This window comes from Schistocerca cancellata, chromosome 2, assembly GCF_023864275.1.
Source record: "Schistocerca cancellata isolate TAMUIC-IGC-003103 chromosome 2, iqSchCanc2.1, whole genome shotgun sequence".
Taxonomy (NCBI): Eukaryota; Metazoa; Arthropoda; class Insecta; order Orthoptera; family Acrididae; genus Schistocerca; species Schistocerca cancellata.
This window is the reverse complement of record NC_064627.1, coordinates 865,794,027-865,816,121: the sequence shown is the minus strand read 5'-3', so window position 1 is coordinate 865,816,121 and position 22,095 is coordinate 865,794,027. Positions and strand designations below refer to the sequence as shown.

General features: G+C 38.8%; 1 protein-coding gene across 1 annotated transcript; it reads left to right on the top strand.

The window, feature by feature from the left end:
- The first annotated feature begins 1,344 nt into the window (after window positions 1–1,344).
- On the top strand, window positions 1,345–21,217 carry LOC126162815 (soluble calcium-activated nucleotidase 1). Its single transcript, XM_049919560.1, has 4 exons — window positions 1,345–2,165; window positions 9,945–10,148; window positions 11,959–12,116; window positions 20,441–21,217. Exons 1-4 carry the CDS (start codon window positions 1,508–1,510, stop codon window positions 20,651–20,653), a joined length of 1,233 nt encoding a protein of 410 aa, XP_049775517.1. The 5' UTR covers window positions 1,345–1,507; the 3' UTR covers window positions 20,654–21,217.
- The last annotated feature ends 878 nt before the right edge of the window (window positions 21,218–22,095 follow it).

Here is a 22,095-nt window from a genome sequence, read left to right as displayed (position 1 = left end):
GTCTCCCTGATGACGTCATGAGCCTCCACCAATCAGCACACCCAATTCCCTGGCGTCCCCTAGACGCAAGTCGCGAGACGCACGTGCTAAACTAGACCCGGAGGATGCTAAGTTCACCCAACCTGGATAGTCGATTAACACAACTATCGACTTTTATGAACGTTCGAGATTCTAAACTGTCGTCAGCTAGTGGTTTGTTTTGACACGTGCGATTCTGATAACAGCTCAGTGTGGCAGCGTATATGTATTTCGCCAAAATAAAAGAGCTGGATATTAATAGAAATATTCCTGACCATGGCCTTGAAAACACCACGGACAACAGGTTTGGGTAAAAAAGTGAAGTCTTCTTATGTCCCGACCAGATTAGATTGTTGTATTGAACGCTTACGCCGAAAATAATATTTATTTATTATCAATATTTTAGTATGGTTTCATACAATTGGTCTTGTCAGTACATATTAGATTGTAGCAGCATACTCTTGCTGACTTTCTTTTCTTAATTTATATACCTGAAAGAGAACTCGTGCAAGTTTGTTAGCTAAGTAATTTATATGTCCATACCAAGATAGTCTTTTATCAACCATAATTCCAAGTAATTTTACACTTGGACCGCAGAGACAGGTACCTTAGTGTCCAGTAGTCTTTTATCAACCATAATTCCAAGTAATTTTACACTCAGACCGCAGAGACAGGTACCTTAGTGTCCCCCGAGTACGAATAACCGACGCACTTCAGCTGGGTCAGAAGTACATCAATTTCTGCTTGAAATTCACAATAACCACGCAATTGCCCGTCGTCATCGATGCTGAACTCTTTCAGCTTTTCTCTCATTAGTGTCTCGAATGCTGAACACATAATTAGAGACGAGCAAACGAAACACAACGCACAGGACACACACACAGTACAATACACGATTTAAACGCAAGGAACGCAAAACACATCTAAACGAATGGCACAGAGCACAGCGCTACCCTGTCGCAACCTCTCGAAAGTTCACAAAAGTCGAATAGTCGATATACGGTTTCTATCGTTTTCGATGTAGCGTGTATACGTCATAATGACGTCACATCGTATCCTAGTCCGGAAAACTTAGCATCCACCTACTAGACCCCCATCACCGTGTATGGCAGTCAACTTGCTAAGTAAATGACGCAGCCAAAACCTACAATGATTTTCTGCAAATTATTTAGACAGATCTCTTAGAAATAACCCAAGTAAAATTAGCTTGCACCACGGAACGACATAGTGTTTTAAAATAGTACGTAGTTCCACGTCCGCATTTAATTCTCGCAATATAGTGGGCAGTGACATTTCTCCGAGAAATGTATTATCTTTGGTGTACAGTTGGCTGAAGTTTGCCCAGGTGTTGTATGATGACAGGAGGGGGGAGTAACGCAGACGAACATGGGGACGTGAAAGTTGTAGCTGTGAATATGTGACAAAAGGGGGGGTTTATTATTAGTTATGTATTTCTATGTTTCATACTTTGTGCACTGAGTTTTAACACATGCCAGTCGCATCAGAAAGCAGTGAAATGATGACATTGCGAGACTGGAGGCAAGCAATCAGGACGCCAACAGCATACCGTGTAGGGAATAGTACGTTAAGGATTCAGACACATTTCGTCAGCTTAATTGCCGTTGGCGTTTTGATATTATTATTAGTATTATATACTTATAGTCCATCTAGTCGGCATAAATTACGAAATATAGTTCTTACCCAAGACCACGCGTCTGTAGATTACAACATAAAAAATTTGTATTTACCTCCCATAAAGCAAGAATTTTATAATTTTTCTTATCCATTGACCCCATCAATGACAACACCAAAGGGTGTCATGTTTCGTATCGGTATAATAAGTGATATGGATAAAAGTTCCAAACAGGCAAACGAAGAAAATGCTTGGCGAAGTTGCTTGAAAAAGGGATACCTGACTTGGAATGCAAAAACGGAAAAAATATTAGTGACCTGGGATGATGTGGAACCTTTGACTTTAAAATCCAACCTTGGCGAATCTGGTAGGGGCATGGAACTGTCAGAACTAGTAACATTTAATGCCAAAATTTTAGCGTTTGATGACAGAACAGGGGTGGTTTACGAAATCGACAATGATAAAGTTATTCCTTGGGTGGTACTACCGGATGGTGATGGAAGGACTTCAAAAGGTTCGTAACTACATGGTACTGGTAAGGACGCTGGTGCCTTAGGTGTACAGTATGAAACACATGTGCTCACCTACTTTACCGAATGCAAGTTACACTGCTCTCTTACTAAATTACAGATAGTCTGACAGCATAACTTTTATGTTGAGTGAATCTTTGAAAACTGACTGTGTGTATCCTTTGTGTAACTGTCCATCTGTGGAACTGATAGTCCTAATATAGAGGAGTTACCTGATAGTATATTCAGAACTTGGACATGTATTTATCGGCAATTGAAATACTGACTCCTAATGCAGTGATGGACACTTTGTCATCTCTTTAATGACGTGCATGTCAATTCTAGTAGTGTGTAAGTTTTCATTTTGGTTTATCATTGCCAACTGAATTGTTTGTGGTAAGAAGATTGCATTGTTTGTTCTCCAGATTTGGATAGGACCTAATAATAATATTTTTTGATTATCAACCTGTTTACTCAAGTGTTTACTATGACTCCACTTCATTTACAAACAATATAGCTTTTTCATTGTTTTATCTTGAACCTGATAACACTTGCACAAAACTAGAATTCTGCTTGTTCCTGTGGTTTCCTTTTTTTTCTATATTGGTTCTGGTGGATGATTTCCTTTGTCTTCTGACTCCTTTTTTGCTTATGTTTTCTTCTAACTTTTTTGTATGTACTCTACCAAGTTTTTTTCAGTTTTTACGTTTCTAATTTTGTCATTTTGTATCCTTTGGTGGCTTGTGAAATTTTCACTTGTGCACTATGAAAATGATCTTTTGTTTAAGACTTATGACTCACTCAGAGTTAAATTTTACTTATGGCAGCTGTGACATAATGTGCTGATGTTGGCAATGACCATTGAATGCGGGGAATTATGTGATGTTCGTATTAACACAAACGTTTTGTTACAAAATGTTTACTTTACGAGGATAATTAATTCACTGAGTGGACAAGTATAAAGGAACCTATCAACCATGGAGCTGGGACAGCATTTATTATTTACTTTAAGGCCAGTCATTACCAACATCAGCACACTACGCTGCTGCAGCTATAAGTAAAATTTTAGCCTCACTCAAATATATCAATTTTGGTAGAACAGTTGTCGTAAAAATTGATTTGGTTGGTGGTCTTCTTTTGTCTGTGGTGAGTGGAAACGAAATTGCATTTGATTTTCTGTGGAGCACAGTGTGTGTTGTGTTTACCTTTGGGAGATACTACCACAGTGTATGATTCAGTGAGATTTTAATATGAATATGTAAATTAAAATTTAATTTATATTTAACATTTAAATTGTGAGTTCACTCAAGCAGTTCGTCCACAGTTGAGTTTGGGGCGAGAGGGGAATTGGAATTTGGGCTGGACACTGGCTCATCTGTATATCCAGAATAGTATGCTCAGCCTGATGAACCAGGTCAACTGAGCTACCAATACTACATATCAGCTTTGCCCTGTTACATAATGCTGGTCCGGGTTATGGTGTTATATGTGCACAAACAGAGAAAGCAGAAAATTGATATTTCTTTTATGTTTATATCAGCTTTTGAAATGTAGGTTGTGGTGACAGACTGATATGTAGCACAGCCTAGGTTAATGTGAAAGCGTGATTCAAAATAAAAACTGTGGTAATAGTTTCATCTGTAGCAGAATTGGATGCCTAGGTTAATGCTTCAAACCCCAACACTTTGAGCATATGTCCTCCAATTACATGAACACCCCAATTCGTGGGGACTGGCCGACTGTGTCATGAAAACTTGCTATCCGAGTCACCATCTTTCTTTGTCAATTGGAGAGATGATAATCCTCCCCACTGCCCGAAGTGTCTTAGCCTAATTAAGGACTATATAATCCAAAATTTATGGTCTTTGCTTCTCATATTTGAAGCTCAGAGAAAGTAAGATCGCTTGCATTCCATCCTATTGGTTTCACCTTTTGCCTCTAGTGTGAGGTGTTTATCAGCCATACTTGGAGTGCTTACTCCTTCTATTCCCTTAATGTTGACGTGTGGTAGTTGGACAAGAAAGTTAGCCCGTAAGGCAGATAGGTCCTCCCCAATTCAGGTTGCTGTAAGCAGTCTTCAGGGATCTCAACTATTCACACGTGAACGGGAGTGATGTGCGCTGGGCAAATGCCCAGTGGGCAGGGCATTTGTGAAGGAGAATTTTACCTGTGAATTTTCCCAAAGCAGCTTTAAATGTCCGAAATCTGGCCATGTAGGAAAAAAAGTATTTTTCATCAATTTTTGAGATTATTGATAACAAAATAATTACTGGATGTATTAAACAGCTGGCATATGTTTCTTGATGATGATTGTGTTCTTAAATGTTAAACCGTTTTAAATGAAAAACAAGAAAAGAGTGCTTTATTGTCAGATGTAACGACATTTGAGACAGATTATAGTTTCCTGTTCTGCTCCTTTCTTTACCTACTTTCTTATGACTGCACTGCTGCAAAGATAAAAAGAGCAAGCTAACTTAAAAAAAAATTAATAACAAAGAATCAATGTCCAAGACACTGGAATCATTTGATTCTGACACTAGCCGATTGCCAGAGAATCGGCAACTCTCTGAATCAGTAGTTAATAAAAATACTACTTTCAGGCTAACTACTTAATACAAACTATACTTTATTTAAAAAAATTCTTTTAAACTCCAGTTTTTTTTCTTTTTTATTGTGTAATACCCCAAAAATTGATCTCATCAAAGATATAAAAAGTTATGTTTATAGTTAAGTTTATTTCTCTAGTAACTCTCCACTTATTTTCAAGGAGTTGTCCCAACTTATAAATACCCAGGCATTTTACATCACTATTTTGAAGACAGAGATTAATATGAGAAAGAAGTTGGTCAGAGGATCCATCGAATAACATGGTAACATGGTACTCCCTCACAGGCAGTGGTGTGCATCTATATTCTAACAAGGAAACCTCCCCATCACACCCCCCTCAGATTTAGTTATAAGTTGGCACAGTGGATAGGCCTTGAAAAACTGAACACAGATCAATCGAGAAAACAGGAAGAAGTTGTGTCCAACTATGAAAAAAATAAGTAAAATAAACAAACTCAGTAGTCCATGTGAAGATATGCAACATCAAAGCTAATGAGAGGCTAGGAGTGCCGTGGTCCCGTGGTTAGCGAGAGCAGCTATGGAACGAGAGGTCCTAGGTTCAAGTCTTCCCTCGAGTGAAAAGTTTAATTTTTTATTTTCTGTTTATGTGACAAACTCTCATGTTTTCATCACTTTTTTGGGAGTGATTATCACATCCACAAGAAACCTAAATCGGGCAAGGTAGAAGAATTTTTTTACCCATTCGCTAAGTGTACAAGTTAGGTGAGTTGACAAAATATTCCTGTCATGTGACGCACATGCCGTCGCCAGTGTCGTATAGAGTATATCAGACGTGTTTTCCTGTGGAGGAATCGGTTGACCTATGACCTTGCGATCAAATGTTTTCGGTTCCCATTGGAGAGGCACGTCCTTTCGTCTACTAATCGCACGGTTTTGCGGTGCGATCGCAGAACACAGACACTAAACTTATTACAGTGAACAGAGACGTCAATGAGCGAACGGACAGATCATAACTTTGCGAAAATAAAGAAAGTAAAATTTATAGTCGAGGGAAGACTAGAACCTAGGACCTCTCATTCCGCAGCCACTCACGCTAACCACGGGACCACGGCGCTCCTGAGCTCATATTGTCCTTGATGATGCGTATCTTGCACAGGGACTACTCAGTTTGTTTATTTTGCTAATTTTTTTTCATAGTTCCACACAACTTCTTCCTGTTTTCTCGATTGATCTGTGTTCAGTTTTTCAAGGCCTATCCACTGTGCCAACTTATAACTAAATCTGAGGGGGGTGCGATGGGGAGGTTCCCTTGTAAGTGGGGAGGGGGGGGGGGCGGTGGAGAGCAGGAAGGTAAGATTGTCTGATGAAGGCAGCCATCTCAGTGTATGTAAATGCCCTGTCCAGAGCTAAAAAAATATTGCAAATAGTAATTGCTGGTGTCTTTCACACTCTTACTGCTATTATTTCCAATGTAGTATGGGGGGGGGGGGGGCGGGGGAGATTCAGTTATTCATGACATTTACGTGAACCAACATACAGATCTCTCCAGATGCTCTGGGGGGGCCAATATGAGAAGAGAGCAGAGTGGATCTGACAGATGCCATGGTAGCCTCAAAATGTTGGAGAATGATTGTCAGTGAAATATGTTTATTGAACAGCAATAAAGCTCGCAAAACAGGTGAATATTACTTGTAGTTCTGATACGTGATAGTAATAGCCATTGCAGTTCCATTGAATTATGTGGAGGGCACAGTGGTTAGGCACCCTCACCCTCCACTCCCTCCCTCCCCCTCCATCTCCCTCCCCCTATCCCTCCATCTCCCTCCCCCTATCCCTCCATCTCCCTCCCCCTATCCCTCCATCTCCCTCCCCCTATCCCTCCATCTCCCTCCCCTATCCCTCCATCTCCCTCCCCCTATCCCTCCATCTCCCTCCCCCTATCCCTCCATCTCCCTCCCCCTATCCCTCCATCTCTCTCCCCCTATCACTCCATCTCCCTCCCCCTATCACTCCATCTCCCTCCCCCTATCCCTCCATCTCCCTCCCACTACATCTCCCTCCCCCTCCATCTCCCTCCCCCTCCATCTCCCTCCCCCTCCATCTCCCTCCCCCTCCATCTCCCTCCCCCTCCATCTCCCTCCCCCTCCATCTCCCTCCCCCTCCATCTCCCTCCCCCTCCATCTCCCGCACCCCTCCATCTCCCGCACCCTCCATCTCCCGCACCCTCCATCTCCCTCTCTCCCCCACACCCTCCACTAACCCTCTTTCCCCCACCCCTCTGCCCCTCTTTCTCCCCGCCCCTCTTTCCCCCCACCCCTCCTTTCCCCCCCACCCTCTTTCCCCCCCACCCCTCTTTCCCCCCCACCCCTCTTTCCCCACCCCCCACCCCTCTTTCCCCACCCCCACCCCTCTTTCCACCCCCACCCCTCTTCCCCACCCCCACCCCTCTTCTCCCCCCCACCCCTCTTTCTCCCCCCCACCCCTCTTTCTCCCCCCCCACCCTCTTTCTCCCCCCCACCCCTCTTTCTCCCCCCACCCCTCTTTCTCCCCCCACCCCTCTTTCTCCCCCCCACCCCTCTCTCTCCCCCCACCCCTCTCTCTCCCCCCCACCCCTCTCTCTCCCCCCCACCCCTCTCTCTCCCCCCCACCCTCTCTCTCCCCCCCACCCTCTTTCTCCCCCCCCACCCCTCTTTCTCCCCCCCACCCCTCTTCTCCCCCCCACCCCTCTTTCTCTCCCCCCCCACCCCTCTTTCTCTCCCCCCCACCCCTCTTTCTCTCCCCCCACCCCTCTTTCTCTCCCCCCCCACCCCTCTTTCTCTCCCCCCACCCCTCTTTCTCTCCCACCCCCCACCCCTCTTTCTCTCCCCCCCCACCCCTCTTTCTCTCCCCCCCCCACCCCTCTTTCTCTCCCCCCCCCCCCACCCTCTTTCTCTCCCCCCCCCACCCCTCTTTCTCTCCCCCCCCCACCCCCTCTTCTCTACCCCTGGAGAGAGAGAGAGAGAGACAGACAGAGAGAGGATAAATTAATAGACATGGTATGAATTCGTAAAAATAGAAAGGGCATGGTAAATGAGAAGCAGCTGTCAGTAACATGCATCCTTCCTTGATACACCATGTTGGAATGATAGTAAATTAGCACGTTTCTCTCTTCTTTCCTTTCATTCTATGTAATAAAGGCAATGAATGACATACGTAGGTTTAAATGTAAATATTTTCCTTTTATAGAATACAGGAACCGTTAGTATCCTCTTGCAATCTCTGGAGTCTTCTTGTCATTCCATATACAGCCACTGTTCAGAACCTCCCCTGCTACCTTCACCATTTCGACACTGCTTCAACCATACCTGGTGCCTTTCATCCCTTCCAGTGCCATTTCCACTTCCTGCACATCAGGTCCTCCCCCCCCCCCCTCCCCCGACCCCCGCCCTACTCAGAGTTTACTGCTACCTCCTTCAATTTATTATCTTCATCTGGAAGTCCGACCACATTTAGTAAATGCTCAAAGTACTCTTTCCACACAATCTTGTGTGTCTTATGAAAGCCCATCCTCATATTTGAGGACTGAGGTGTAGTATGGGCATTCATAGTAAGTGCGTGTGTGGGCGCGTGCGCGAGTGAGCACACTCTTGCTGTGTGTGTGTGTGTGTGTGTGTGTGTGTGTGTGTGTGTGTGTGTGTGTGTGTGTGTGTGTGTGTGTGTGGCCCGCACACATTATGGGCTGATCAGTTCCCCTCAACTATGCGATTACATATCAAACAGTTGTCATGCACACAAACTGACAAATTTGAATAAAATCAAAAAAGTGCTGAAGCAGTCGGACTGCGAAACTGAATTCTGAAGAGTGTCATTGAGAACACCAGTAGCTGCTATGCAAAAAGACTCGTTATAAAAATTGAATGCTGAACAGTGCAGCAGACTTGACATAGTTTACAAGATTATTACACAGTTTTGTGACCAAAAAACTTTGTCCTTTGAAGACGAAGCAGTATCAGTTTTTGAAATTCAGAGATATTTCTAATCTCCACTTCAAACACCTCTGTGACCTGTTGAACATATCAGTTCCAGCCAACCTTTAACTATCTTGAGGGTTCCCTGCAATATTGAACTGCTAAAATTTTATAGACTGTGTTTAATGACTCTCTCCAACTGCCAGTGGATTGATTAAACTAATGCGAAGTGCAAAAGTATATGTGACTGTATAAGTGATAATTTCTGATATTTCATGATGATGGATAATGAGTGTGATAGGGGTGGTGGTGGTGGTGGTGGTGGTGGTGGTGGTGGTATCGTTCTACCACCATATTGTAAGTTTCCTCCTATGTTTTTATAAGTAATTGCCAGTATATTTCTTAGGCCTGCATTACACTGTAAAAGAAATTTCTCCAACATAAAAGATGTGTAATAAAATCTTTGTTGGTGTACTGTGGGTACTTTTATCGTAACTTTTTATAAAAAGTTAGTGTATGATCCAGATTCTTATAAAAAATTTGTCAAAGCTGTTTGACAGTGTAATACATGAAACTAACTACTGGCCTTACAGGTATGCATTTGCCAGTTATTATCCAGAATATCCTAGTTTCATGTCAAGCCATCTTCTGAAACTTCTAGCTAGGAGAAGGTAATGCTGCAACAGTGGCGAGGATATTTCACGGTAGTTTGCATTATATATTGGCAGCTCTTTTTGTAAGAGATGAGTCTTGAGACACAGTATTCCTGTTCCTTAAATTTTGTAAGCCATTTTCCTATAGTTGTTTACTTTCTGTTGTTTCAGCCTGTTGTCATTTCTTTTTGTTGAACTACACTCATCGGTGACACATATGTTTTTAGTTTACATTATGTATTCTGATTTTTGCTTTTTTTAAAAAAAAATCGTAAGTTCTTTGGAGTCTCTATTTTTCAATTTGCTCCAGGGTTTCTATTTCTGTTGGGCTTAGTCTCATGTATCTGCATTCAAATCCATGACAACGTTACTGATCTTTGTGGTGTATTTTGATTACATTCATCACATTTTTATGCTTTCATGTTAAATGTTACTATTACCACATGGCTTGAATTTCTAACATCAGGTATTTGTATATCCAGTTTGTCTCTTTTCAAAGTTGATTTTATTACAATAATATTGAGTTTTAGAGGTAATATAAATAAACTAACATTTTAAGATTCAGTTAGATACTACTTTTTTGATAAAATACGCTTATCAAAATTACTCTTTTCAGGTTTCAAAATGGAGTGGGCTACTGTGAAGGATCAAACCTTGTACATCGGTGGCCTTGGTAAAGAATGGACCACAAGTTCAGGAGAGCTTGTTAACTTCAACCCTCAATGGATTAAAACAGTCTCCGTGTCTGGAGAAGTTTCTCATATAAACTGGCGTGATAAGTACAACAAGATTAGACGTGCTGTAGGGATTGAATTTCCAGGTATAATCATCAGCTATGTTGACGAAAACCCTTTGTAACAATGTGAAAAAAAAATTGTATGTTCTCTCTCTCTAGCTTGCTTGCTTGCTCTGAGGAGAGGAGCAGTTGAATTGGGCAAGTGAAATGTGCTCTGTTAATGAGATATGAAAATTGTGGTGCTCAAACATTTATTTAGTAAATAAGTTAAATATTTATTTGACATGATTGAGCAGTAAATAAAGGATGGATATATAAATGTTTACTATGAATTGGTGATATTCACCAAAATTGAAATTTATGTTAGTGTCAAAATATTCTACATTTTCGTAAGAAGTGTACAGACCAACATATTTATTTCAAAACCCATCTGACATGTGGCATATAGATACATGCAACACAAGTGTTTACTAGCTTTTGAGCTCTGGCTGTTTTTCTAGTAGAACACACACACACACACACACACACACACACACACACACACACACACACACACACACACAGTAGCCGCAGCAACAGTGTTTCTAGGGCCACGGTACTGTGCATTTGGGTGTCTGCAGAGCTTCAGAGCTAGTGAACACCATTTTGTGTGGCTGTATACTACACATCAGTCTGCTATAACTGAGTGGTTGTCTTCCAGGAATTTCCTTTATTGTTTTGTAATCATATTCAAACATTCCTCACATAACTTACATTTAATGAGATGGTAACTAATTTCAGTACACAGTTGTCAGTTTTCTTTCCTTGATATATGCTTAAAGGTAATCTAATGTCTCTGAACACATACACATTACTCATAAAATCATAAATAAGATTTATGGTTGCATGTTAAAGTTCTTTTAACTTTCATACTTGAGCCAGAACCACTTACATATTCGAGACTTCATTAAAGTAGTCCTATTAGATAACATTGTTTAAAATAAATTAAAAGCTTCTCATTAGTCACTGACCCATTGAAGTCATGCTTTCCATAAGTGCTATAATACCTTAGCGCAGGAGCATCATTGTCTGAAATGTGTGTTTGGGATACACAGTGCCCTTGTCCAAGGGCCTCAGTTCCTTCGCGTGTCATGGACATAGCCTATTTAAGTTGAACCAACTTGCAAACTTGCAGAAAAGAAGGGGAAGATGTGATATGAAATGTGCAGAATGTGATGAAAAGGTATACAGTGAACATGCCAAAATTACTTTTATATGTATTCAGCTTGCTGTTTTAATCCAAATATTTAAAGAGTCTGTCTTCCTGTGTAAAAGTGTGTCCTAGTATTCCTTTAATCTCTTACTTTTTCATAAATGTTAGAAGTACGTTCCCACCAGATTAGTACATAAAAAGCAACTATATGCAAAATATATTGCGTCTACACATGAACTTTGTTTTAAAGTATGCATAAATTCCTCACGCAACCAATTTTTTAGCAAGGAAAAATGTCAAGATGTGACAGTATCAAAGTGCATCTCATACAGAAAGTGGTCTAAAATCCAGCAGCCTCTGAGATTTATATCTTTTCGACCTGTGCAGAGTAAAAAATTGCTTGCTGTTTGTGCCCCATGCCACTGAGTAAAATATGCAAAGTTGGAAGTGACAACAAAGTGAACCACCACCTCCAGAGAAAATATTTTACATGAGTTTATGAAAATTATTTCCGCCCAAATGTGTCCCACTTTTGCAAGATGTCTGGAAGTAGGAATTTGGAGAATTTACATATTTATATAATCAAATGAAAGAAATGGTTTCATGTGTGAGAAGAAATGTAACACACAATTTTGCATCTAGAAGAGATAGTTTCTGTATTAGTTTACTGTAAACAAAAGTAACACCTCATGTTGTTTACAGGGTACATGATCCATGAAGCAGTTTCATGGAGTACATACCATAAACGCTGGTTTTTCCTTCCAAGACGTTCCTCAAAAGAAAAATATGATGAAAATCTGGATAATGAAAGAGGAACTAACATGATTATCACAGCTGATGAAAACTTTGATGATATAAAGGTAAAAAACAGTAATACATTGAATAAAAGTTTAATAGTAACAATAAATTGATACTATGTACGTATACTCCTAGTAATATTGAATAATTGCTTCCTGATGTTCTGCAAAATTAAATTTTTGGTCATAACAAGTGTTTGGCTTCCTAGGCCATCGTCATCTGATTACTGAGTGTCACAAACACAGATCAAATGATGTAAGGCTTGCACAGATTTTATTAATACAAAAGGTACAAAAAGTGACATGTAGGGAGGTTACATAGAAAATATTATTTCTTTTCATCACATAGAAAGTTTCATTAAACGAAAAAGGAAACAGTTTTTTATATTCAGATACATTTAACAAATGATGAAAAATTAAGTTTATCTGAAAATTGTCATCTAACATTTATATAAGTGAAACTTCATTTAACAGAGGAGAAAAAGGATACCGAGTTTGATCATCTGCATTACAAAAAGACTAACTCAGGGCATGGTCACCTGGTCCCAGTTGTAGACTGTCTCTCTGATAGCTTCCAGAGGCAACAGAAATTTGAATTTTTTATGTTCCATATAATTATTCACCAGATTTTTTTTAAAAAATAAATGCTGTAATAATCCACTCATTAATATGAGATTATTATGTTAAAGGTTTAACACTATAAGGCAAGTATTAACATTAGAAACTGTGTATATGCCTGGAGGCAGCCAGAATAAATTCATCCACTATTTGATAACTTCCAACAACCTTTACAAATAATTTCAAACCTTCACAAAACTTCTTCACATTGACATCTTTCACAAAAGATCGAAGGAAAAAAGTTTATCGCTTAATCTTTTTTGCTGTTCGTGCAGTAAAACTGCGGCATCAAGGGTGAAGTTTTAATTTTATTACTTATTTCCTACTACTCTGTATACAGTACATTTTGCAGACAGTGTCTACATGTACCACAAAAGGTATCAGCAATTACCATTGTGCAACACATACCTCTGGAGATATGACATAAACATTGAGATGCATTCAAAGCCATATTTTTCTTAAAACTGAGTGTAGATTATACAGACTACACTCAAAGATCAGGGAGAAAAAATAAAAACTTTGAGGTTTGCTGATGACTTTGTAATTCTGTCAGAGGGAGCAAAGGACTTGGGAGAGCTGCTAAGTGGAATGGACATTGTCTTGCAAGGAGGATAATATAAAATAAACATCAACAAAAGCAAAACAAGGATAATGGAATGTAGTGAAATTAAATCAGGTGATACTTAGGGAATTAGATTAGGAAATGATATACTTAAAGTAGTAGATATGTTTTGCTATTTGTGCAGCAAAATAAATGGTGGCCAAAATTGAGAGGGTGGAAAATGTAACTGGTAATGGCAAGAAAAATGTTTCTGAAGAAGAGAAATTTGTTAAGATCAAACACAGATTTAAGTGTTATGAAGTCCTTTCTGAAAGTATTTGTGTGGAGTGTAGCCACATATGGAAACGAAACATGGGTGTTAAATAGTTTAGACAAGAAGAGAAGAGAAGCTTTTGAAACGTCGTGCTGCAGAATAATGCTGAAGATTAGATACGTAGATCCTTTAACTAATGAGGAGATACTAAACAGAACTGGAAGAAACGAAATTTCTGGCACAGCCTGTCAAGTAGAAGGGGTTGGTTGATAGGTCTTATTCTGAAACATCAAGGGATCACCAGCTTAGTATTGGAGGGAAGTGTGGGAGTAATAATCATAGAGAGAGACCAAGAGGTGAATACTGTAAGCATTCAAAAGGATGCAAGCTGCAGTAGTTATTAAGAGATTTAGAGGCTTGCACAGGATAGAGTAGTGCGGAGAGCTGCATAAAACCAGTTTTTGGGACTGATGACTACAACGGCATACTCATCCAGTATTTGAGTTAGTGACTGCCAACAAACTTCAAACATAAATGAGTGTTTCTAAACTTTCTCTCACTTCAATGCTAGATGTAAAATATTTGACCCCATTGACTCATTTATAAAGTAAAAAGTTTGAAGCAGTTTTATACATGGGAGTTAGATTAGTAAAGAATAGAAGAATTTACTGGTTTAATACGAACCTGGAATTCTGTATCATGTTTTTGTTGTTCTTCAATATTTCCAGAAGGGCCATCCTTCAGCTTTGCTTAACGAAGTATAAAACTTCACACTCTTAAGTCATATGAGTGGTTTTCTGTTAAAAAGATTATTGGCAAAGGTTGAATTCATCTTTCTTAATCTCATGCGTCTCTCATGTTCAGATAATCTAATTGCCATAGCTCTGACAGACTGACCGACCACCCAGGATATACAGTGTGGTTATAATTAAAGTTCCAGGTCCAAAACACTGTAAGCATAAGAACCATTGTTCAGAATCACATCAAATTTGAACTGAATATTATCGAATAGAAGGGAAAAGTTGTGTAAACAAATACAAATTTGCAAAAAATCTTACACTCAGATGGTGCTGTAAGTGACTGAATATGCATAGGATGCCAGGTACACAGCTGTTCCGCAGTTTGCGTCTGAGCTGCTCGGCAAGCTTATCTCAAGCAGGATTGTGTGTTGCTGATAAAGCTCTTCTACTACAATGGTGACTATGCACTAGTTACTCTGCAGAAGTTCTGGACACTCAAGGGTATGAAAAGAGGCATTTATCCACTGCTGCCAAAGCTCTGGAGAAATGATTGCACTTCAAAAGACCCAATCTTTTTGAATGTCAATGTGGCTGTGGGAGAAAAAATTGATCTGACGTCAGTAGAAGGTGTGGTTGCAGTATTGCATGTGCAATTGAGTGGTGGTGTGCAAACATGCAGTGCATGGGGAGTTGTACGAGCTTTGGACTTGCCTGTGGACATGGTACATAAAATTCGACAAAAAAAACTGCTTTGCTATCTATACAGAATTACTTATGTTCAGAAGTTCTTTCATCATGACCTGCATGGAAGGCAAATGTTTGCTCTAGAATTTCTTGCTTGCATGGAAGTGGACAATGAATTGCCATGGAACATTATGTGGACAGATGAACACCATTTCTGTCTGCAAGGACATGTCAATACACAGAATTATACAATATGGCTAACAGAAAATTTGCATGCACATCAGCCAATACCACTTCATTCTGCAAAGGTGACTTGTTTGATGGCATTGTTTATCATAGGACCATATTTTATCAAGGAAATGGGTCCTGCAGTTACTCGTACATATATTGCCACTGGTACACACTATGAGAGTCTTTCATGCACCAGCATTGTTCCAACCCATCAGCAGCATGGATATGTGGGTTGGATCATTTTTATGCAAAATGGCACTACTCTGCACATTGCACAGCCAGTGAAACAGCTGCTGCAAAGGAAATTTTGAAACTGCTTAAACTGTCAGCTGCCATTTCTGTTGTATAAGACTTCATACACAACTGTAAGAATAGGTAGCCTACAGAGTGGTGCGGCAACTGTTATTTTAGGAAAGCTGGACAGGAACAGAAATGATAAGTGAACAAATTAACATAGTAAAAAAGAAGATTTACTGAACTTGTATTTCTGTAAGCATACAGAGGCTCATTACAAATAATGCAGCTCGGTGTCAACAAGGAAGAGGCTCTCTGAACTAAAGCACAAATAGTGGTGTCGGAGTATTGACTAGGCGCCACCTACATAGACTCAAAGCACGAATGGGCAGTCACTGTCACCGACCATACCATATTGCAGAGGTAGAGGTAGCTCATGGTCCAGAGCCGCTGGAGGTGTGGCTCAGTGTACAAGTGCCTTTGAGTCTGCCAGATCCCACCCTAATGCTACCAGTGTGTGATGGAAACTCACAATTCCATTGCTAACTTTGATGCTCTTGGGGTGGTTTCGTTACATGATACCACAATTTCCCTATAGCCTGGCTGTACAGATAACATGATGTTAGTCAGCGTGACTTCTAGCTGTGGGGTTATCTGAAACGTGCTCAGATTGCAAATGTAGCTGAATTGAAGGCATGCATTGCACAACGCATCCTGAATGTGATCCATGAGACACTCTGATCTGTTGGGGAAAGTACTGTTTCTTGATTTCAGTTGTAGCAGAAAACTGTGAACAGCTTTTTGAACATGTGTTACACCAGTCTCTTGGCAATTAATAAGACTTAAGTGTTGTTTTGTGTGGTTTTTGGTCTCAGAACAATTAAAAACTAATATTAGTGTTGCTTTTTATGCAGTTTTGGCCCCAGGATAATTAAAATAATTAAAAACAGATTTTCCTGTTTGATACGTTACAACCTTGCTAAGGGGATGGGCTTACCTGACTAAAAGTACCAGAACTGTTGAATGCAAAACTTATGTGATCATGTATTTCGCACTATAAAGTTGGTTTAATGTGTGAATCACACCATAGCTGTTGTATTGTGGTTCATGTGTCATTTGTAATAGAACCCATTTCCATTATGGTGCCTACGATGCCATATAGAAGGGGGGACATTTTTGTTAGTTCTTTTTATTTCTGTAACATTTCGCTCGTCTCCAATAATATTCCTTTAAAGTTTGACATCATTCTAAGTACTGGTTCATTTTTTTTTTTTTTTTTTTTTTTTTTTTTTTTTTTTTTTGTGTGTGTGTGTGTGTGTGTGTGTGTGTGTGTGTGTGTGTGTACACGTACATAAAAGGAATTTCAGGAAGAATAATATGGATGTATTTCACAAAAAAACTGAGTATTGTAAGCTGACCAATAGACCACTACTGTTAAAGCACTGTAAACTATGGCAAATTCTTAAATTTTATTTTAAATATATTTAATGAGTCTTTTCCTACTAGATCTTGTCAAATAAACGTAAATAGTAAACTTAGATTACACCAGGAACAAAAATTTCTAGTGCTAGAAAAAAGATAACTACGTAATGAATTAAAATCGAACAGAAATCCTGATTTTGTTATGTATGTCAAACACGATAATGTTTTATTTGGGAAAGCTGTAGTAGTAGCTAAAAAAACAGCAAATAGTACATTTATTCTCAAACATAAAAGTAAGCAAAAGCATTGTGGTCACTTGTTCAGTCAGAATTAGGAGCCAAAGTCAATAGTCAAGAGATTTTGAAAATTAAATTTCGAAATATTATAATAAATCCTGTTCAGCTGTCAAATTGTTTCAACAAATTCTTCTTAAATGCAGCAAGATCGGAGGTAGACATAGCAACTTAACAAGACAAAGCAAATTTCATAATCTTGGTAAACAAATGGAACTCATCTTTTAGTGTTTGAAAGAAGCATCCAAAGGGTTGTGGAAAATGAGAAACTGTCTTAAAAAAATCCTCGTCTGGGTGGGATGAGATACCCGCTTCTGTAGTCAAGAGTGTACATAACATAATTTCACAACCACTGTCAGTTATTATAAGCTATCTTTTGAGCAGGGATGTTTTCCAAATGTATTGAACTATGCCAAGAAAAAACTATTATTCAAATAGGGTTCAACAGAAGATATGGGATACTGCCCTATCTCTCTTCTACTAGTCTTCTCCAAAGTGTCGGGAAATGTTGCAGCAAGATAGATTTAAAAATGTCTTCTTTTAAATGACACAATTTTTAAAACCCTGTTTGGATTTCAACAGGGAAAAGCATTGTAAATGACTTCAGTGAGTTTACTGATAAAATATCTCCACATTAGATAAAGCTAAAAAGGTCTCAAGAATATCATGTGATCTTACAAAAGTGTTAGATTCAGTGACCCACTCCTTCCTTCTTCACAAATTACGGATATAGGGAATCGGGCCACTGCTTTACAGTGGCTCAACTCTTACTTAACAGTTAGGAAAGGAGTAGTAATTGTAACTTCCAGTTCAAGAAATTACTCCTGAAACTGGAAAAAAATTTCCCTGAGGAATTCTTTAACGTTCAGTATTGATTCCCAATATTTTCCATTTCTGTGTAAACGACCTATCACTTGTCATTGATGTTCATTAAATTTTATTTACTGACAATATGTCAGTTCTAATTGGAAGTGTGAGGTACCTGAAAGAATTCCAGGAAGTGTCAAAAATACTCTACAGGGTTATTACAAATGATTGAAGCGATTTCAAAGATCTACAATAACTTTATTATTTGAGATATTTTCACAATGCTTTGCACACACATACAAAAACTCAAAGTTTTTTTAGGCATTCACAAATGTTCGATATATGCCCCTTTAGTGATTCGGCAGACATCAAGCCGATAATCAAGTTCCTCCCACACTCAGCGCAGCATGTCCCCATCAATGAGTTCGAAAGCATCGTTGTTGCGAGCTCGCAGTTCTGGCATGTTTCTTGGTAGAGGAGGTTTAAACACTGAATCTTTCACATAATCCCACAGAAAGAAATCTCATGGGGTTAAGTCGGGAGAGCGTGGAGGCCATGACATGAATTGCTGATCATGATCTCCACCACGACCGATCCATCGGTTTTCCAATCTCCTGTTTAAGAAATGCCGAACATCATGATGGAAGTGCGGTGGAGCACCATCCTGTTGAAAGATGAAGTCGGCGCTGTCGGTCTCCAGTTGTGGCATGAGCCAATTTTCCAGCGTGTCCAGATACACGCGTGAAACTTGCCCGCACGCGTTCAACCGTTTCCTCGCTCACTGCAGGCCGACCTGTTGATTTCCCCTTACAGAGGCATACAGAAGCTTTAAACTGTGCATACCATCGCCGAATGGAGTTAGCAGTTGGTGGATCTTTGTTGAACTTTGTCCTGAAGTGCCGTTGCACTGTTATGACTGACTGATGTGAGTGCATTTCAAGCACGACATACGCTTTCTCGGCTCCTGTCGCCATTTTTTCTCACTGCGCTCTCGAGCGCTCTGTCGGCAGAAACCTGAAGTGCGGCTTCAGCCGAACAAAACTTTATGAGATTTTCTACGTATCTGTAGTGTGTCGTGACCATATGTCAATGAATGGAGCTACAGTGAATTTATGAAATCGCTTCAATCATTTGTTATAGCCCTGTAAAATGTCTTGCATATTGATTCTGCCAAAATGGACTAAAACTAAATGTAACTAAAACTAAAATGTTGCAGTTTGGAGCTAAAGCATTAGAATGGAGTGAATAAAGGCAACTCACAATGATCAGGATTTCACAGATGCAAACAGTGTAAAGTTCTTAGGCATAAATCTTGATAAAAATTTAAATTTAAAGGTTGACTGCTTAGCAAGTAAACTTAAAAGCTTAGAATTTGCAGTGTGTATTTTGCCATGTTTCACAAATATAGACAACAGAAAGGTAGTCATCACCACTACTTTGAGTCAGTTATTCACTATGACATAATCTTTCGGGGAAATTCAACAAATGCCATGAGACTCCTAGTATTACAAAAGAAAATAATTAGGAACATGTGTGTTGCCTGCAAAACAATGGTTATCCTGTTGACCACTGTTGTTATTTAAAATTACTGTTATATGGGGTTTAAAATTTAAAGTGAATTAAAAGGCAGTAATGTATTTAAACATAGAGCTTGGTTCACTGGAAACCCCCGTCGGAGGTTCGTGTCCTCCCTGTGTGTGTGTGTGTGTGTGTGTATGTGTGTGTTCTAATCTCTGCAATATATTGTAATGACAATAATGAAATGTACTTGTGCAAAACTGTAAGTACTAAAAGGACTATTTATATTTATTTTATAGCGTAATAACTATTACTAAATCTGACTGCTTATGTTCATAAGTAAGGTTATGTAGAAAACATTCAATGAAAAAGTCTCTGTGGAGCATCATAACTGATTGGTCATTTATCTTTCATTAGCACTTAGATCTTCACAGTGTGAGGTCATTATTTCAGGACCCAATGTGTATAGTTTCTGATAGCACAGTCAAGTCTGTGACAGCTGAATGCAGTCTGATTTTTGACCCTTCTGGATCAAGGTTGAAATCATTCACCATAATCTAAATCTTCAAGAAAATTTTGGCACAGCCTGTGAATTACTTTTCACTGCTTTTAATCATTACTGCTTCGTAAAATTGATAACATCATTTTTAAAGAAACTTTGCATTAAATCCAGATGAGTTGGATGTGATTTTCAGTAAGTGTTTGTGTGCATAAAATTAGTTTTCAGCAGGAACCACTAGGGTGGGCTTGGAACTGACATGGCCATTTTTCTCACTTTACATAACACAAGCATATTGCTAGTGATATCTGGTGCCATTTTTTAATTCTTGTGCATATTCTAAATAGACATTGCATGTTGGTTACAAAAGTGAGTTGATTGTGACCTTTGTTGTAAGATCAAGGGATGCAGGGTCAAAATAAAGCTATGATATTTCTTCATGTACTTCATCTGTAAATCTTTTGTAAGAGAATGTCTTCCTTTGTATTGTGTTGCCCAGTGCACATTTGTAACTTTTTTTTTACAGGTTACTTTTGTTGGGGAAGTTGTTCCTACCCATGGATTTTCATCTTTCAAGTTTTTGCCAGGAACTGATGACAGTATAATAGTAGCACTCAAAACAATGGAGACTTCTAAAGAGGTGCGGACATTTGTTATGGCATTTACAGTTACTGGTAAAATACTGCTTAAAGAAACTCCTGTTGCTGAGATGAAGTATGAAGGCCTTGAATTTATTTAAAATTCCTGTTATATTAACAGGGTGAAGTTAACTTGTTCATTTTGTACACATGCTGCAGGCATGATTAGAGATGACCTCATGGATGAAAAGTAGTACAGTCTTCTGTACTGAATAGTCATAAGTGTCAGTAATGAAATTTAGAACATTACATTAAAATTTGTAATTACCATGATCTGCATTAAGTTCATGCAGAATAGTATGTAAAAAAAATGTGGCTGTGCTAAAGAAAGTAATTTTATTCTTGAATGAAAGTGTACGTTGTATATTGTTAAAGAATAAATAATTTATTTCTGTAATTGATGTAAAAAATTTTTGTTAGACCAATTCCATGTTAGCTGTATCAGCTACATTTTTCAAATTGTGGCAATTCAGGACCACCTATTGTGGAAACGACAATTTTTTTATTTCTTAAACATCAGTACTTTTATTCAGGTCACATTCTTTAGGCTGTTAAGTTCTGTATGACCTACTTTTCATTGTTGTATAGCTTGATATAATTATGTCCTGGTTCCAGTGCTCACCTGCTTGCTCATCTGTTGCAGAAATACATACAGAGAAATAGAACGTGTTTTTAATGAACAACTCTCACAAGTTAAAATGAGATTTAATATGTTGCTTATGTTCTTGTTCTGAGCTTGGTACAAACATATCTGGCCAATTAAAAAAGAAGCTATTTGTGGATTGGCAGACATGAATTTCCATGATGAAATCTACAAATATGAGTGATGGTAGAGTTTTAAAAATAGGCAATGATGAGATACTTGTTAGTGTTGAAACATTATTGGAGTCATTAATAATTCCTTTCCAAAAATATTTATAAATCTATTCCTGTTAAGTGTGAATGATAAGATTTTGCGAATGAACATGGATTTTCATCAGATTATTTATCAGCATTTATTTTTTACTTCAACTATAATGATTAGTAAAGGATTAGTGTGATTCAATAAGACATACTCATTTGTTTCTGGGCAAACATTTGCTGAAATAGTAGAAAACACACACAAAAATGATTAAGTTTTTAATGGTAAGAGGTACATTCCTCTGACGAAAATTAAAATATGCAGGATAGTTACCCAGTAATGCCATAAAAATCATTCTCTAGTTGTGCGTATGTTTCTAAACTGGAAAAAGCATCTTATACAAGGACTGTCCCAGAAGTACTAGACCTGATGACTATGGTAGAATGTACCAGTCTTATAAAGCTAACATCTGAAGTTAGATAATGTTAGACAATGCTATACTGTTTGGTATTTGTTTGGCAGACACTCAGCAAATTTGTAAATATGGATAAAATGGTCATTATGTGATACAGCATTCTCATTTTAAAGGCTGCAGTCCAGCTTATATTACAGGCAAGCTAGTTCCTGCTCTGGGAAAGTCTGCTCCTTTGTTTACGATAATAAAATATTGAATGACACAGCTTAAGCATGGCTGTACTAGAT

What these genes read in the sequence shown, in the direction of transcription:
- LOC126162815 (XM_049919560.1), top strand. Translation starts at nt 1,508, where the DNA reads ATGCCAGTCGCATCAGAAAGCAGTGAAATGATGACATTGCGAGACTGG. An exon ending in TGATGGAAGGACTTCAAAAG is followed by an intron (nt 2,166 to 9,944) that starts GTTCGTAACTAC and finishes TACTCTTTTCAG; the next exon opens with GTTTCAAAATGGAGTGGGCT. An exon ending in TGTAGGGATTGAATTTCCAG is followed by an intron (nt 10,149 to 11,958) that starts GTATAATCATCA and finishes TGTTGTTTACAG; the next exon opens with GGTACATGATCCATGAAGCA.